The sequence below is a fragment of the Mastigoproctus giganteus genome, chromosome 7, assembly GCF_048544385.1.
Source record: "Mastigoproctus giganteus isolate SK-2022 chromosome 7, ASM4854438v1, whole genome shotgun sequence".
Taxonomy (NCBI): domain Eukaryota; kingdom Metazoa; phylum Arthropoda; class Arachnida; order Uropygi; family Thelyphonidae; genus Mastigoproctus; species Mastigoproctus giganteus.
This window is the reverse complement of record NC_143581.1, coordinates 156,863,207-156,882,575: the sequence shown is the minus strand read 5'-3', so window position 1 is coordinate 156,882,575 and position 19,369 is coordinate 156,863,207. Positions and strand designations below refer to the sequence as shown.

At 40.7% G+C, this 19,369-nt stretch overlaps 1 protein-coding gene across 1 annotated transcript in view; it reads right to left on the bottom strand.

The window, feature by feature from the left end:
• The window catches only part of LOC150083273 (uncharacterized), a 388,767-nt gene that overhangs the window by 96,118 nt on the left and 273,280 nt on the right, over positions 1–19,369 (bottom strand). The window contains exon 8 of the mRNA XM_090377951.1: positions 18,172–18,335. Within this exon, the coding sequence (XP_090234077.1) occupies positions 18,172–18,335 (164 nt within the window). The remainder of the gene's footprint in view (positions 1–18,171; positions 18,336–19,369) is intronic.

Genomic DNA, 19,369 nt, shown 5'->3' with positions numbered 1-19,369 from the left:
CTGACCTTTCCGCATCCTCCGTATTTGGTGGTGACGGGCTCGAACCCCGGTCTAATCAAGAAGCGTGTGCTACGCACTGCTGCTCCTTCCCACCTGGCTACGGAGGCGCCTCTTTCCTCAATTGAATTTATGCCCCCTCTGGTTCTTAATCTGAGCAAGTGGAAGTATCCCGTTAGCATTCAGCCTTCTCAAACCATTCAAGGCCTGGATCAGATCACCTTGATATACACCACCTTATACACCTGGATCAAATCACCTTGCAGGTGCCTAGTCTCCAGATGCTACAATTTGCAGAATTCAAGCCTTTTCTCGTAAGCGCACCCCTTTGTTCCTCTCATCAATCTTGTTGCTCTTCTCTGTACTCGTTGTAGCATCTCTGCATCCTTCCTAAAATGAGGCCTACAGACCTGTACAATACTCAAGGTGTTGCCTGACCATTTCCTTATACAAAGAGATAATCACTTCCTTGTCTCTGCTATAAAAATTCCTATATGTATATCATTCACAAAACTCCATGACCTGCTCTGGCAGCCCGTTTGCACTGCTCAGAGAACTTCATATCTAACTGCACAATTACCCCAGGTCTTTTTCATTCTCCACCTCTCTGAGTGTAGTACCACACAGTTGGTACGTTTCTGTTGGGTTACTGCTACCCATATGGAATACTTTGCATTTGTAAATGTTAAACTTCAGTTGCCACTTCTCAGCCCATCTGCCTAACTTTTCTAGATCCTGTTGCAGTAGCATACTGTCTCTATTGTCATTAACATCCCTGCCAACCTTTGTATCATCTGGAAACTCGGACATTAAGTCTGATATACCTTCATCGATATCATTGACAAATACACAAAACAACAGTGGGCCCTGCACCGAACCCCGAGGGACTCCGCTAATAACATTAGTCCACGTAGAGCAGTGTCCATTTATTACCACTCACTCTCTGCCGTCTCCTACTCAACCATTCCTTTATTCATTGCAGTAACTTGCCCTTAATGCCATACCGCTCCAATTTGTACCGCAGTCTTCCATATGCAACAGTATCAAAAGCTTTCCTGAAATCCAAATATATGATATCAAAATTATTTTTTGCATCCAGTTACTTCATGACCTCATCGTCGTATCCAATCAAATTGGTCAGACAAGACTTCCCCTTAACAAACCTATGCTGTGTCTGAGTTATTACTGCTGTCTTGTCTAGTTGATCCTGTATCACCTCTTTAACCAGTGACTCCATTATTTTCCCCGGAACAGAAGTTAAACTAACAGGTCTATAATTATTTGTGTCACCCTTTGAACCCCTTTGTGAATTGGGGATACACTAGGAAGACTGCTTGCCAGTGCATCTCCATGGCACAAGGAGACCGGCTGTGATTGTTTTTTTACTGTCCTTAATGAAGAAAAATCCCCCATCCATAAGTTCTAGTGCAATTCCTATGGGTGTAACAAATCTGTGTCATTGGGAGCCAATCAGCGATGCCAGCAAAAGATCATGTTGTCCCTTTGGGAAATCTCAGAAGTGTCGGCAATACCTCATCATCAGTGGCCTGCACTGATGTTACGAGCAAGAAAAACTCCTGTCTCAGGCAAATCTAAGACTGTCATGATCACACTCCTTATCCCTTTATGAGGCTAGTGAAAAATCAGGTGGAAAGAATACTTAGAAGTTTATACCAAAAATATTACACTAAGAATGTCACTAAACACTACACAAAGGAAAATGATATGTCACACTGAAGTGGTCAGGGCTCACATGAGAAATCAGTTAATTCCTTGTGTGCTAAGCAACAAAACCATTACTATTATGAGGCGACAGCGTATTGGGTCTGAAGTGTGGGTATTATATGTACGGTTTCCCGTTTACTGGGCAAAAAACCCAAATTTCTGGGTGGGGGAACATGCAACTCTCTCTAGTGACTGGCAGCTGCATGTTGAAAATAACCAAAAAAATTCCTCACATCATTGTCAGGATTCAAACTTGAGCTTGTTCCACTTGGTATGGGTAGGACGGTGATTATATCTATTCTACTGTCCCCAAAGGCATGAACTCCAAAATGAATCAATAAAGCTACACTATGTGGTTTCAGCGGAGAAGTAGCATTGCTTATGAGGCGGAGTTAATACAGTAGTTGATAAGTAAATGAAGGCACAGATGTGGAAATTTACTCGTTGATTGCAGAGGTAGTTCTGTTGGTGGAGAGGATTTTCTGTCTCGCAAAAGAAGAAACTTTGATAGGCGTTTAATAATTTGTTGCAGGGATGCAGCAGTATCTGTGTTCTAGGAGAAAAATCTGACGAAAGTCGACATAATTTGAACATTAGTAAAGAATGTGACAGTAATATCAGAAACACTGCAGCATGAGTCAATGTCTGATAAATTAAAGTAAAGCAGTTCTGTGTTTAGAGAGCCATGGCCTGTAAGCATATTGGATGAGTAGAGATTTAGGCAAAACGAGTTTTCAATGGATTTGGAAGATGCAAATGTTACATCAGGAATGGAATTTTTTGTTATTAATTACCTCTGATTCTAATTAACATTGCCATGGAATTTTTTAACTTTTTGATGGATGTTTTGAATATGAGAAGTATAAGAGAACTTATCAACTGTATTTCACAGATATTTAGTAGATCTAACCAGAAGTAGAGAAATCCTTGCAACTTTACTACAAGAGATCTTGTATAGTCCAACTTACCATTAAATCACGAACTTGATTTTTTCAATAGATATTTAAATTTGTTGTTTGGACCAAGACTGAAGCTTCAGTAGACCTGATTACAATGTAATTCTAATTCAACCTTAGAATTTACAATAGGATATAGAAGTCAGTAAGATGGCCGTGCAACAGAAAGCACAGTGTGTTGTGACATTGCACTGTTATGACAGATTTAAATTCAGCATACCACAACACACACACACTGCGCTTTTTGTTGCACGGCCATCTGAATGACTCCTATGCGCACTGACTGAGGCGGTGCGCATAGGAGTCATTCTGCGCACACTCACAACGCAGCCAAGGTCATTGTTGAGGTGTCAAATAAAACTTAGTAAGTTACCACACTGTTTGCTGCTACGATCACAGCAATCCATGAAATATTTCCGAAGATAATTAAAAGGGAAATCACGGACGTCTTTTTCGATGACCTGTATTAAATTGGCGGTTTTCACCGATGCACTGGTTTCACACTCCACTGGTGAAGTTCATCAATTAATGGGTAGGTCGATGATTATATCCATTCTGCTATCCACAAAGGCATGAACTCCAAAAAGAATGAATAAAGCTGCAGTGTGTAAGTAGTAGGGTTTCTGCTGATGCCTAGATTAGGATTCCTCTGACTAGGAGTCCCAACGTGGGCATCAGCAAAATTCCAGCCTCTAGCAAGAAAAAAAAAGAGCGCGATTGTAGGGAGAGGAAAGAGGAAAAAGAGATAATAGTTGGACTAGGATTGGTGAAGTTCCCTGCATAAGTTGATCCCTGAGAAAGAATCCAGGTGTTATTAGATCAAAATATCAACAGTGGAAAGTAGATGGTTGTCTAGATGCAAGCGGTTGTTCTCAGAAAGGAGAGCCTTGGTAGCAAAGTCCTAAAGAAGGAGAAAGTTCTCCATGGAAAGCTTAGCAGAGTTTCTTCTTGATCAGAAGCAAACGAAGGAAAAAAGGTATGTCATAAACTGCTGTAAATCTGCATACAAATGACAATGGAAGAGGCATTCTCAATTTTCAGTATAGCCACAAATACAGACTTGAAGCTCTAAGATGGAATTCATCCAGTTTGGCGTTTAGCGACCCATCCCAGAAATGAGAAATAAGGTATTCAAATTTGGAGTAAACCAGCCAGAATTATTTTACAGAAATGCATAAACTTTGGAATGAATTTGTAAGTTATCCGTCCCTTAGAGAGTTTTTAATTATCTTGCCATCGTTGAATCATAAACTCCCAGAAAAGCAACTTTTGCCAAAATCAGGTGCCAGCACCAGAAGTACAATGGCAGAAAATACAGCTTTATACAACAGCGGCAGAGAATGATGATTAAATACTCGAGTTTGCTTGGAAATTTGGATCAGCAGGAATTTGTACACCGATGAGCCAAAACATTATGACCACCTACCTAATATGATGTTGGTCCTCTTCATGCAGCCATAACAGCTCGTACCCTGCGAGGCATGGACGCTACAAGATTTCTAAATGTGTCTTGTGGTATCTGGTACCAACACAACCAGCAGATCCTTTAACTCCTGTAAGGTCCGTGGTTGAGACGCCGCAGATCGGAGTTGCTGTTCCAACACAAACCACAGATGCTCGATGCGATTGATGTCTGGGGAATTTGGAGGCTAGGGCAATACCTGGAAGTCTTCCTCATTTCCCGCGAACCAGTCTCGAACAAGCCGGTCGTTGTGGTGGCATGGAGCATTATCCTGCTGAAATACGTCACCGCCAGAGGCGCAGACCGTTGCCATGAATGGGCTCAAATACTAGGAGAGGCAGATTCCCCTAGTATCTGAGGTGAAATATCTAGGTATAAGAATTGATGATAGATTATCGTTTTTCCCACATTTAAATTACTCACATGAAAAAGTTAAAAAATTTAGTGCAGCAATAATTCGATTAACTAGGTCAGATTGGGGGTTGAAAAGGAAAGTTTGAAATTTATACTACAAGGCAGTCTTCTTACCCGTAGTTGCGTACGGAGCATCAGCATGGTACTTCAGAGTTACTAACGTTAAATTTAAACAGAAATTGTTATCGATTCAGCGCTCAATGCTTTGTTATTTCTAATTTGTGCAGAACAGTCTCAACGATTGCTATGCAGGTTTTGGCCGGGCATTTGCGACTAGACTTGTATATGTGTGTGTGTGTGTGTGTGTAAATAATTTTATTTTTATTTTATTTTATTTATTATTATTATTTTTTTATTCTTTTTTTTTTTTTTTTTTTTGCTGGCTCTCAGGTGTGGGGAGCCTGGGAGCGGGATTGGTGGCACCCACCGGTATAGCACTACTTCCGGTGGGTGCGGGATTTTTGTGCATGCGGCATTTAAAACAGAAGAACAGGCCCAGTACCAAGTGACATTGGGCGGCCATTAGGTCTCTTCGCCACTAGGGAGCGGCTGTGCAGGTGCCAGCTGCTCCCTGGTGGCAAAGAGACCTGCCATACAGGTCTGTTTTGCAGAGGTTCTGCACAAAGTCAATTTATCAGGTGGAGATAGACGGAAGTCTAGGTGCCACCTTAGAAATAATAATAATAATAATGCCATGAAAGGGGCGTGCCTCCGTAGCCAGGTGGGAAGGAGCAGCAGTGCGTAGCACACGCTTCTTGATTAGACCGGGGTTCGAGCCCGTCACCACCAAATATGGAGGATGCGGAAAGGTCAGGGAATGAACACCGCATATTCCCGGAGCAATATGGCCTTAGTTGCTAATGCTCCTAAAAACCAAATAACAAACAGCCATGAAAGGTAGCTGGTCAGCAATGATGTTTAGGTATGTGTGTGTTGAGTTGCCTGAGCAGAGCCCGTAGCTTCCCCCATTAGCCAACATGATGTTTAGGTAGGAGGTAGATGTAAGAGTGCCCGGTACATGGATGACTGGACCCAGGGTATCCCAACAGAATAACGCCAAACATGACACCGCCGCCATCAGCTTGTTTTCGTCACATGGCTCATCCAGGCGCCATCACTTTCCCAGTTAAACGACGCACACGTACCCAGCCGTCCACATGGTGCAACAGGAAACGTGATTCATCGGACCAGACGACCTTCTTCCAATCACACAAAGTCCAGTTTCGATCTGGAGTTGCTATTGTAGACGCTGTCGGTGGTAAACCGTGGTTAACTTGGGCCCTCGAAGCGGCCTGCGGCTACGTAGCCCCATTTTCAGCGGGGTTCGATATACTGTGTGTTTTTTTTTTTTTTTTTATGTGAACCCCAAACACGAGAGGTATTAGAACCTATAGTACTTAGTACCGTGCTTGGGTTTGAGGTTAAGAAGACGAAAGAAGATATTTGTTGACATTGGACTTGAACTTCTGTAGATTGTAATTTTCAGGAAATACGTATGAAGGAAGGTTGTTCCAGAAAACGGCAGTTGAATGAATAAATGAGGAAGATGAAAAGTTGGTTCTGTGGGTTTGACGTTGGACAGTAAATGGATGTTGGCTGGTGGCGGCACGTGTTCGGACGGTTTTGAAAGAGAGAGCGGAAATTATAGAAGCCAATTCAGAAAAACAGTGCCCATGGAAGTATCTGTAGAAGAGGCATGCAGCAGAAACAGTACGTCTATGAGACAGTGAGTGGAGAGACTCTGTTAGAGATGAATCATTAATTAACCTAACTGTCCTCTTCTGAATGGAATCAAGAAGCCTCAGAGAGGTTTTGGGGGCACCACCCCAGTTGTGGGAACAATATTCCATGGCAGGGCGAATTTGCGATTTATACAGAGTGAGCAGCTGTTTGGAAGAAAAGTAACGCCGAGAGCGAAAGAGAAAACCAAGTTTTTTAGATGCAGAGGAAGCAATATTTGTATTGTGCTTGTGCCAAGAGAGATTAGAAGTCAGGGTAATCCCCAAAAGGGATATATCATTTTGCCTAGAAATCGGAGTGTCACTAAACATAAGCATAGGAGTAGAAGAATCCTTTTTGCGAGATATAAGACAAGACTGAGTTTTAGAAGGGTTGAAATCAACTAAGTTATCTTTGCCCCACTGGAGAATTACCTGAAGATCGGCATTTAAGGAATTGGTAGCAGATTTTCGAGAAGTTGAATCTGATTGAGCAGGACAAGGTTTCTCAAAATGGAAAGTTGAATGCAATGTGCTATCATGGGCAAAACTATGGATAGGATTTCCAGTCAATGGATGTAGGTCATTGATATACAAGAGGAAAAGAGTGGGGGAAAGAACTGAACCTTGGGGAACACCGGCATTAGTGGAGACGTTAGAAGACAGAGAGCCATCTACCATCACCCTCAGTGAGCGATCAGAGAGAAAACTGGATACCCAATTACAAAAAACAGTTGGCAAACCATAAGATGGAAGCTTGTTTAGAAGACCTTTATGCCAAACACGATCAAAAGCCTTTGAGATGTCAAGAGCAACTACTTGTGTTTCACCGAACCTTTCCATTGAATTAGTCCATAAATGGGTAACATAAGCCAGCCAGAATATCTCCAGTGGATCGACACTGACGGAATCCATACTGGTGATCGTTGATCAGACTGAAGGTTTCTAGGTAGTTCAAGAGTTGGCGGTTAATTGATTTCTCCATTACTTTAGAAAGAGTAGAAGTAATTGCAATGGGACGATAATTGGATGGGAGGGTTTTGTCACCCTTTTTAGGAACTGGCTGGATATGAGCAAATTTCCAAGCAGAAGGAAAAACACCTTTGGAATAAGAGAGTGAAAAAAGGCGGCAAAGAATAGGACTAAGTTCAGGAGCACAGGTTTTGAGAACAAGTGGAGAAATACCATCAGGACCTGGAGCTTTCTTAGCATCAAGATTCATCAAAATCCTTCTGATATCCTTTTGACGGAAGACCACAGGAGGCATTGAATGGAGCGTGTTGGGAATGGTGGGAGGTGTTTTACCAAGATCATCAATACATGAGCTGGAAGAAAAATGGGATGCTAGCAGATCAGCTTTATCCTTGGCTGAAGTAACAATAGAACCATATGGTTTGGACAGAGGTGGGAGCAGAGATGGGCAAAAGTTGCGGCCTATAGCTTTGGCAAGAGACCAGAATGCTCGGTTACCATTAGGGCAAGAAGTAAGTTTTCTACTCTTAGCCTGTTCAAACTGTAGTTTGGACTGATTAATAACTGCTTTACAATTGTTGCGAGCTTTGGTGTAGGCAGAAAATGAAACTGAAGAATTAGAAACAAGCCAATTACGATATGCAATATTCTTCTCTTGGACAGCCTTAGCACATTTATTGGAAAACCAAGGTTTAGATAAAGGACGAGATTTTAAAGTGGAGTGTGGGATAAGGGATTCTATTCCTGCAAGAATAATTTCACTGACACGATCTGAGCAAACGTTGACATCAGAAGTTTTGAAACAGTAATCCGACCAAGGAAAAGAAGAAAAGAAGTCTCGCAGGTCATCCCATTTTGCATTCTTGTAATGCCAAACAACACGTGGTTGGGAATAGCCATGAGATAAAGGTTCCATTGGAGAAGAGACAATCACCAAGTTGTGATCTGAAGTGCCTAAAGGACCTCTCACTTCGACCGTGTGCTTAGAAGGGTTGTTTGTGAGAAAAAGATCAAGCGTATTGGCTGTATGATTAGGATTGTCCGGTATTCTTGTAGGTAAATGAACAATCTGTGCTAGGTCATTAGTAATTGCAAAAGCCTCAGCATCTCGATCTGCTGGGTCGGTGTGACTAGAAAACGGAAGCCAGCTGGAGTTGTGAACATTAAAATTGCCAAGGAAAATGACTTCACTGTTAGGAAAGTTGGACTGGTGAAAGTCAAGTTGCAAACAGAGGAAGTCAAAGAGCTCCAAGTGATTAGTGGAGTTGGGAGAACGGTAGAGACAACAGATGAATTTGACACAATGAGGTAGATAGATTTTAAGCCAGAGAAGATCAAAGAGAGGAGATTCCAAATTGCCAAGTCGCTGACAGGGAATATCAGAACGGACATATGCACAAGTACGACCTTTGAGGCGAAAGGAATCATACAGCTAATAATTTGGGCATCTGAGATGAGCAGTAGATCAATCAACCGATAACTGAGATTCTGTCAGAAAAAGTACATGGTATTTGGCAGACTGCAAGTGGAAATGGACATCGTTGAGATTAGAATTGAGACCACGAATATTTGTGAAATGAATTAGGAAGTCCTTGGGAGGTTTAGATCTTTTCGCAGATAAGCTTGCTCCATTAGTTTGACAATTCATGGTGTATTCAATAGTAAGAAAAAGGAGGTGGGACATGCTGTATGAAGTAATGAAATTTTTGGATATGGCGTACGTGTGGGAAGAATATATACCCAGATCCTTGACATAACGTGGCCTCGACAATGCTCCCCGCATACACACTACTCGGACTCCCTCCAGTCACTATCTGGCAGAGTAGAGGTAGCAAGATTATACACTAGCTGATCCGGAAGCTTCCTAGAGAGTTACCAATAAGTTCAGTCCGGTGTACTAACTAGCGGCCGGCCTGCGAACACCGTTTTAGAGCTGTACCCTCGAAATGTAAGGAATATTGGATCTCGCCACGACGTTCATCTTAACCTCAAAAGTCATCAATCATACTGCATGATGGAAGAGATAGGGAAGGGTTGACCGGAACTTAGCTCTAGAGACTAAACATGGGTTCCACCACTTCAAGCCTCCAATAAGCAAAGTGGTGGTATTTCACCGGTTGATGAGAGTCATCTACCACCTAGTACTGCCTGGTAACATAGAGGGGAGGCGTTCCTCCATGTGGTGTGGGCGCCACACCTCGACCCCTGCTTACGTTGGTTCACACCTGGGTGCTCACCCACCATGTACTTGTGCATGGAGGTTATACCCAAGATTACTAACAGTCCCACCATCGTGAAGGTGCAAGCAGAGGATTTGGCTGTCACAGACCGTCCGGACTTCGCCGAAATTGGGTCCACTTGACTTGAGTGTCACCTGAATATCAGTTCCATCAGCGTTTTAGACTCCCAGGTAGCAAGTACAGCTTGTCTGGCATATCTGAGAGAATGTCTGTGACAACCTCAAGGACCAAAGGTCTGTGACAACCTCAAGGACATTACTCCCATCACCAGCATTCCAATTACGGGCGAGTTGCGCCACAGTCGCCCTTCTGTTGCCGCGTACCATCAGTGAGAGCATTCGCTCCCCCTCGAGCATCGATGAGCCGTGGTCGTCCAAAACCTCGCCGGCGGTTCGTGTGTTTCCCCTCCTCAGACCATTTTCGATTGGTACTGACCACGGCTGACCGTGAGCATTCCACCAGCTGTGCCGTTTCGGATATGCTCTGACCCAGTCGTCTGGCCATTACAATTTGGCCTTTGTCAAACTCGCTTAAGTCCGCTGCCTTTCCCATCTGAAGAACAAGAGTAACACTGATTAACGGAGCTCAGTATCAGGTGTTTTTTATTCCGTGTCCCGACCCGCGCAAGCGCCGTAGTTCACCTGCAGTTGCTTAGATTTGCATAACGACTCGCTTGTCATAATGTTTTGGCTCATCGGTGTATATTTTTTGATTTTTCCCGACGATACAAGAAATATTTAATAAAATTGATTTTGGAGTCGGTGGTCATACTGATAAATTTATTAAAGGCCACTACCAAAACTGACTTATTTGAAAGTTTAACCATCGGAGGACCAGAAGGATCACGCGATCCCTTTTACGTCATCATTGCTGTCTGTTGATGATATAGACAAGTTGGTGATGGAACACGATTGAGATAAATCGGTCATAATAGCATTTGCATCAGATTAAACTGCAAAAGAAAGAAAAGATCCTTTTACGAGTAGTGTGAGATCATCTGCATATACAAGTTTACAGAAGTTATGAGCATACCTTGAGCCAGCTATCCGGCACACGATTACAGACAAGTAGATCTAACACCGAAACTTGTGGAAAACCATGACTAACAAACCTAATGATGGATTGGACCTTGAGAGAACTAACAAATAGGTCTTCAAAGCAGAGAAACTTCCAACTTGAAAGAAGTAGGCCTCATTCAAACATTTATTAAATAATATTACGAATTATTAATATATATCATAAACCGCTCTTATGGAGCTCTCATGGAGTTACTAATATATTTTTTATTTAAGTATTAGCCTAAACTAATATACATTGGGTAACGTTTCAGGTATCTTGCCGATACCCATAATCAATAGATTAATGACAGTGTAATTTTAAATAGTAATGAACATCTATTAATTAATGTTAGAACTGATGCTTAGTTAAATTGTGACCAAATCAATGAAAAATCTAATTTGTAACCTTTATCTTTGTTTCCCAGACAGCACAGTCTGATGATGGGTATCGGCAAGATACCTGAAACGTTAAGCAAAGTATATTAGTATTAGTATTAGTATTAGTAACGGCCGCATGGTGCAGGAAAGCCTATGGCTTATGCTGCACCAGCCAAAAAAAACAAAAAAAAAAAAAAACAAATGATAAAAAAAAATAATAAATAACTAAATAATAATAATTAATAAAAAAAAAAGAAAGAAAGAAATTAAACCTATCATCCTATGCTCTTCCCTTACCCGAAAGTACTATCCAGATGACCTTTGAATTTCCCCAAACTATCGGCCTCTACCACCCATGAAGGCAACTTATTCCAGTAATTTATAACTCGCTGGCTAAAATAAAACTTCCTGCAGTCCAATCTAAACATTTCCCCCCTTAACTTGAATTTATGTCCCCTAGTTCTAGCATCATTTATAATCTTGAAAATTTCGTCCTCATTCATTTTACTGATGCCTCTCAGAGCCTTAAACACCTCAATCAAATCTCCTCTAAGGTGTCTAGTTTCCAAACTCTGCAACCCACATATTCGAAGTCTTTCTTCATAAGGACGCCCTTTTGCCGATCTCACCAGGCGAGTTACCCGTCTTTGCACCCTTTCAAGAAGCTCGATGTCTTTCTTTAGGTGCGGTCTCCATACTTGAACACAGTATTCCAAGTGTGGTCTAACATAAGCCTTATATAATGGGATTATCACGTCCCTATCTCTACTTGCAAAAGTTCGATAGATCATCGATAGGACACCATAGGCCTTCCTTGCAACCTGTTTACAATGCTCAGAGAATTTCATGTCTGACCGTATTGTAACATCCAAGTCCCTTTCCTCCAGTACTGGGTTTAGTTGAACTCCACCAAGTGAATACGTTATTTTGGGATTACTGTTTCCCAAGTGTAATACCTTACATTTCGTTGGATTAAAGCATAGCTGCCATTTTTCTGACCATCCCTGAAGTCTATCTAGGTCTCTCTGAAGAAGCTCAGCTTGACAGTGATCATTAACTACTCTACCAATTTTAACATCATCTGCAAATTTAGACATCACGCCCTCTATCCCTTCATCAATGTCGTTTATGAAAATTAAAAACAACAGTGGTCCTAATACTGATCCTTGGGGAACCCCACTTCTTACATCAACCCAATCTGAGGAATAGCCATTTATCACAACCCTCTGCCTCCTGCCCTGAAGCCATCCTTCTATCCATCTAAGGATTTTCCCAGTGATTCCAACCTGTTCCAGCTTATAAAGCAACCGCTTATGTGGGACTGAATCAAAAGCTTTGCTGAAATCTAAATAAAATCTAAATCTGAAATCTAAATATTAGTTTAGGCCAGCGTTTTCCAAACTTTTTTAGTCTCGGAACACTTTTCATCTCACAACATATTCACGGAGCACTTATGAAACACAAGTTTAGCGAGAGCCAAAGAACTGTTGCTAATATTTTATTACATATGACGCACTGTGCATCAGGAGCATCTTTATTTCCAACACATGTAAAGTCGAAATTCAAATAACTGTTATTATACTTTCGTTTTGGTCTTTTATTAGTTGGTTCCTGTTTTTTCAATTGGAATTTCTGGGGAACAAAAGTCTGCGATTGTGTCCATCCTCACTTTGAAGTGCGACAATATTGTGTTCGTTTTCATCGACCACAGTTGCATTACTAGAAGTACTTTGCTTCTCGTTTTAAGCTTCCTTTTTTAAACCACAAATCTGTGGTCAGATATTTTTAATAATAATATTTCGAAATAATAATAATTATCAAAAAAAATTTATACAAGGAAATGAGTTTAGTTATGATATCGGTTCGCTTCCTCCTTTCCTTCAACCCGTGTACTCCAGGCTAAATTGCATGCGAATGACATACTAGATCACCACATTGCTACTTTGTCGCAGGTGTCATTTACCCCTACGCATCTAAGTTCCATCTAAGCTCTAGAGTTTATGCAAAGCCCGCCAAAATAAAGTGTTCCGCGGTCTAATCGATTACGCATTAGTCTATGCAAGTATATTAATACTTGCATAGACTAATGCAAGTATATTAATACTTGCATAGACTAATGCAAGTATTAATATACATAAATAAATAAAAAAATATGTTAAATATTATAATGATACAAAAGTGGTGTACTCTACAAATATGCAAAATTTATTTAATTTTTTAAATTATTAATTACGATTTTTCGCGGAACACTTGTTCACATCTCACGAAACACTGGTGTTCCGCTGAACACTGTTTGAGAAACGCTGGTTTAGGCTAATGCTTAAATACAAAATATATTAGTAACTCCATGTGGTATGAGTGGTTTATGATATATATTAATAATTCGTAATGAATAACAATCACGTAACGGCCTTCCCAAACTATATTAAATAATATTTGTTAGACAATTGGACGAAGTGTATGAAACATCTTAATAAAAATTCTTTTTATAAGTCTATACCAGGGCATCTATAGCTATTCATTTTAGCAACAGTGAGATTAACTTCTGTTTGAGTGAAGGGATCAGTAGCAGTTATGGAAGAGTACTTACAGTTATCAGTACAGATTTGGAAATGCTCAGGATGGTCACTATTTTGATTAACTGTAGACGAGAGCATCTAAAATAGATTTAATGGTGTCATGTTAATCAGTGGTTTCAGTAGGGCCAGTAGTCATTCAGCTATAGACAGTAGGTGAGTGGACTTATTCCAAGTTAGTCCGTGTACAACTTCCCATAGGTTACGATTGCCTGTGGTGTTAACAATTTCCTTCCATGATTTGATTTTACAGTCATTGGTGGTTTTAACATAGCACCTCTTTAGTTCCTGGTAGTTCCATCTAAGACGAACAACGTCAGAGAACAGCCAACCTTGCACACCCCAATTCTCTATTTAGAACTACATCATACCATAAGGTGACATCAATATACAACTCTCTCTTCTCTCTCTCTCTCTCTCTCTCTCTCTCTCTCTCTCTCTCTCTCTCTCTCTCTCTCTCTCTCTCTCTCTCTCTGAACTGAGGAAAAGGTCGGCAGTTTCTCCAGATCGTTTGCAACTCTCCACTCCTAAGAGGTAAGGTACTCCTCCAGATCAGACCTCTCTCATCAGCGCACCCACTTCCTCATTTGAATCCTTTGCAGAGATCACTAGATTCGACCTTAACATCTCTAAAACTCTCCAGGTACTGAATATATGGTTCTATTAGATCATCAAACTTACAGTAAAGCGACACCAGATACATAGAAACCGCATGGCCGATTACTCCACAGTATACTCCATACATATAGCCAGTGGCGGATCCAGAAAAAAATGGCAGGAGGAGCACCATTTTGTGCACATTAGTCGATCACATTAGTATCAGTGTTGCCAACTGTAGTGAGTTGAAAATAGCTGAGCCACAATGCAAAAATAGATAAAATCCTATGTTAACAATGAAAAAAAAAACTTTTTTGTAGCTAAAAGGAATTTAAAGATTGGCGTATATTTTCCGAAAAATGACAGCGGGGGACACGTGCCCCGATACCCCTACCCTGAATCCGCCACTGCATATAGTACAGAGATGTGATCATAGTAACCATCAAAGATGGATTTTTAATAACAGTGGCTGTTCTGCTGCTTCTATAATTCTGTATATACCAAGATATCATTTCACGTTTGCCAGGAAAGAATAATTTTCTTCCACAAGAATGATATTATTGGATCGCTCCTCAGCTTCTTTTACTAGTTGGGGAGCCACATCCTTAGCTTTCAAGCATTAATCTGCAGGCACTTCAGAGTATTAATAGAGAAGAACTATTCATAATTTATTTTCTTCTTATTAAATTCCAATGCTTTTAGAAGAGTCCAGAGTATATACTCTGGACTCTTCCTATCCACAACAGAATGCTCAACAGGCATTTTCTTTGTTGAACACTTAATGCAGCTAGATGGTTCTGTTCTGGTGGGAAAATTTTTATATAAACATTCCTGAACAGAGCAGTGATCGCAGAATACCTCATTTCACAGAATTTTGCAATGTGTTCAAAAGCCATGCACTTGTAGTACTAAGGACATAGGGACATAGTTTTACTTGTATGGGTGGTGCCAATAGTTCCCACAAATCTGCCAAATGTCACTGTGAAGAAGCATTAAATTGCTAAGCCAGTCATGAATGTTATGTAGGGTTTATGTAAGTTTTTCGTGTTTGTGTTGTATGACTGGTCTTTTATCAAATATCCAGTAGCAGTCACTAGGAGAGTTGCTGGAGAGCCAGTTGCCATCCCTGCTATGAGGAGGCAAGCCAGCATCTCATTTTTATGTGGCTTTCTGCCGCCTTGGGGCTTTTGAAAGCAGGCCTTTAGTACACCTGCAGCATCACAAAGCTGAATAACATGGACTCTCTTTCACACCGAATGATTCCCAGTTCACAATCTACCTTTAGATAGTACTTTCTCCTTAATTCCTCCCTATACCTGTAATATTCATTTGGCCAGATTTTTGTCCTTTAATCTTGTTCACTGAGATGATATTAGCACTGACCGTTATCTGTTTTTTAGTCCAACCATATTCTTTAAGGTTCCCTAGCCGCAGTAGCTTAAGTAAAAGTTCTTTTTCCTTGCATACATACCAACTGTTAGGAGTAGAGTTGGTAGAAACGCCATCCCCCCACACTGGGTTGAAAAGACCTGAGTTCGAATCTCCTTGATGACGTGAGGAACTTTTATGGGCCTTTTACACAACGTGGCTGAGTTAGTCAGCCTCAGGCGAGGGTAGAATGGATTTTCTCCCGGAAACTTCGGTTTTTCGTCCAGCAGACAGAAAATCGACCATAAAACACACGCAATTTACAGATAGTATATACGGAGCATTATGGTCTTAGTCGCCGATGCTCCTAAAACCATACTACAACAACAACCTTTCCCACATTAAACCCAATTACCTTAGGTTCGGACTTCTTGGATTTTGTCCATAATTACACCCAACTCCTGGACGCAGACACAGAATTTAATCGTAACTATATCTTCCTCCGTATCCGCTTCTATGACAACTTTCTTGTTCCTGACAGCTCTTAGACTTTTAAATTTAACATAATTTAAAATAATGCAGACTATATTCCGACTGTGTTCTTCCATTCTAGCTATTACTGTATTTTCCACTTGTAGTTTTGTTATCACTATTTCTAAGTCATCCCAAAAGTCTACGATTTATGCAGTCACTACACTTGGGATGCTGTGATCTCCACGTCGCAGCTACTGACGCAGTTGCAATATTTTAATTTGTCCAGTCTTATCATTTCTAAATAACTTTTCTCCCCGAAGCTGTCAAGGTCTTCTCTAGTCCACTTCACAGAAGGCTTCGGCTGATCTACTTCTTGAAGAAACTGTTTTCTTTACTGAAGATGATTTATCAATGTGATGTTGCGGTATTTATTCAACTTCAACAAAACACTCAATAAGCTCCTAACTTTTAGTTTTGGACTTAGTATTTACTCTATCTATCTTACCTTTTTACTTCTTTGAATTCCCTTCCTTATGGCCTTGACTTGAAGCAGAAACTTCAGCAACTGCTCTATCAATTTCTTCTGATTCTACCTCTGACAGTTCAGCCACTGTATCCTTAAAACTCTGCTCCGACATAATTCTTCCTGCAATTTTGCTTCAGTGAAATCAGGAAGAGAGCCAGTAAAGGATCTTTTAAATCTCATTGACATTGTTAGTAAAGTATAAATGAAACAGAGTAAGTATAAATAAAACAAGGTACAATTTAAGAGAGTATGTTAATAAGCAACACTCCCTTACTATTTACAGTATTTACAAGGTTAGTTATCAGTGGGTCTACAAACAAGAATAGATGTTTAAGGCTGCAGCCGTCTTTAATGCACTCAGCCAATCCACAGAACACAAACTATATAAACAAAAACTGAACTCGATAAACTCAATTACATACAAAACTGAACTCAGTGATAAAGATTAAAATCTTTATATTAAACTCTTCCCAGCCACAGCACTAAATTGCTTCAATAGACGCTTTTTGTACCACACGATGACCTCCTCTACATTCGGTCAAGAACTTTCTTTCTCCAGATAGGTATCCCTCTGTTGTTTGCCCACCCCAGACCATTTGGAGGTACGAACTAGTTATAACCGGTCTCCAGTTTCTCAGAAAAATCAAGAAAGTTCAAGTCAGGCACTTGAGTGGTCACTCAAAGGGTAGTAGAGTTGCCGCTTGAAGCTCGGATGTCCCAGTATAGCCCCTGGAATCCTCCACTACGGACTTTCGCAGATATACAGGACGAAATCATGGTGACATAATACAACATACCCCCCCCTGCAACGTTCAGAGGCCTTATAGAGTCCATGCCTCGTCGTCTGGTGGCGGTACTGGCGACTAGAGGAGAGGATACCAACTATTAGGTATGTGATCATAATGTTTTCACTGGACTTCATTTATTAGAAATAATGAACAGAATCGCTTACTGGGAGATGAACAGTGAACGGCTTGAGAGTGAAGGTTGAGACACCATGGTCACTGGAGATATATCAGTGGGGACAGAACAGTCAACTACAGAAGACGCAGTGTGGCTTGTCGCTAAGGTTTTGACTCGCCCAAACAGCTGCAGAAAGTTTGTTTGGTTAAAAATATTTAGAACAGTCAACACAATAATGCCGAGAAAACTTGATCTGCATGTCCACCTGACTTCCAGAGAGAACATGTAGTCGGCGTACGAGAGGACGGAATGTTGTTCCGCGATATTGCTGTAGAAGTTGGATACTGGAATGGTATTCAGTGTTGTTTAGTGATGAGAGCCGTTTCGGCCTCGAATCAAAAATTAACATTAAGGGCTGGCTCTGATAACATGCGTGGACACAAAGTCGCACGCTGCAAGATCGAGCTCGTACGCTGTCTTAAAGTACACAGCCCATTGTTATTTGCTGCGTTGATAACATTGTGCACAGCCCATTGTGCATAGTCTATTGTTAGCTGCTTGCCTTGTTAAGCCGGCTGCAATTAAAAAAAAAAAAAGAAACAAAACGCAATGAAGTGTAAACGGCTCTGACCTTGGCCGTTCAGTGTATAAACGGACATTTATTTATTTTAACTGCGGTCGAAGTCGTATCACTCTTTTGTGGTGTTCCTGTTCTCTAGTACAAGTAAATATTCAAATAATCAGTAATTGATGCACTAATTATGCACTACTTTATGCTGAGGATGATATATGCGATACAGTGCTTACCAAGACATGTAGAATCTGAGTTGTAGGGCCTGGAATTGTAAGGGTTTCATTGTTATCCCATTTTCTTTCATATTTTATATTCAAACCGCGTGATCGATACTGACCTGGCTGATCAACTCTCCATTCTCCAGAGATGATAAATTGACCTTGATGATCCATAAGAGCTGCAAAAAAAGTAGCATTTTCATTAAGCTGCTTTGTTAAAACATTGCATATATGAAAAATTACAAGCCGTAGTTTTTCGACAATTAACAAAACTATTTCGGTATGTTATCCTTTAGAATAGTACACTGTTTTTATTGTGCCCGAATTTTGAACAGAAAATATATCAGAACCGAAGCAGCTGATATGCATTTATTCAGATTGAGATACATGCGCTAAACAACAGCGAGTATTCTCTGTTATGTCTATACATAATACAGTATATTCAAAAACTTTCACCATTTCTTTTTCTCTTTCGAAAATAAATGAACCTGCAATTCCTTTAAATAATTTTTTCTTCAAAGTTGTGTTCTTAAGCCGCAACACGTTTTTGCTAGCGATTGTAAAGTTGCTGGAAAGAATCCTGGATTGTTTACAGCATCTTTTAATCAATATCCTTTCAACAATTGTTTTATTCCCGAAAAAGGAAAACATCGCATGGTGAAAAATCTGATGAGTAAGCAACTCCCACTCCCACACTGATGGGCGAGCAGCCCCCCACTGTTGAGTAAGGAACTTCCACACCGTTGAGTAAGCAGTCCCCTCACTGAAGAATAAATAACCTCCACACTGATGCCTGACGAAGCTGAGTGATCAGGAGCGAGAATGCAGTAACACACGCTCTTTGAATGGATCGTGGTTCAAGTCCGTGACTGCTAAATACGACTAACAGTTGTATTAGCATTAGCATTAGTAGAGGCATATGATGCAAGAAAGCAAGCTTATTCAGCATCAGCCAAAAAATAAAAAAATAAATAAAAAACACAACCACTACTCCCATTTCACCCCTCCGTTCGTTCGAAATACCTGTCCAGCTGAGCCTTAAATTTGTTTAATCTATCAACTTCAACAACAAGTGATGGATGTCTATTCCACAAACCAACTGCCCGCTGGCTAAAGGCAAATTTCCGCACATCTATCCGACATCCGTCCTTCCTCAATTTAAATTTATGCCCTCTCAGGTGATTATTCTGAGCAAGAGGAAGAGTCCCATCGG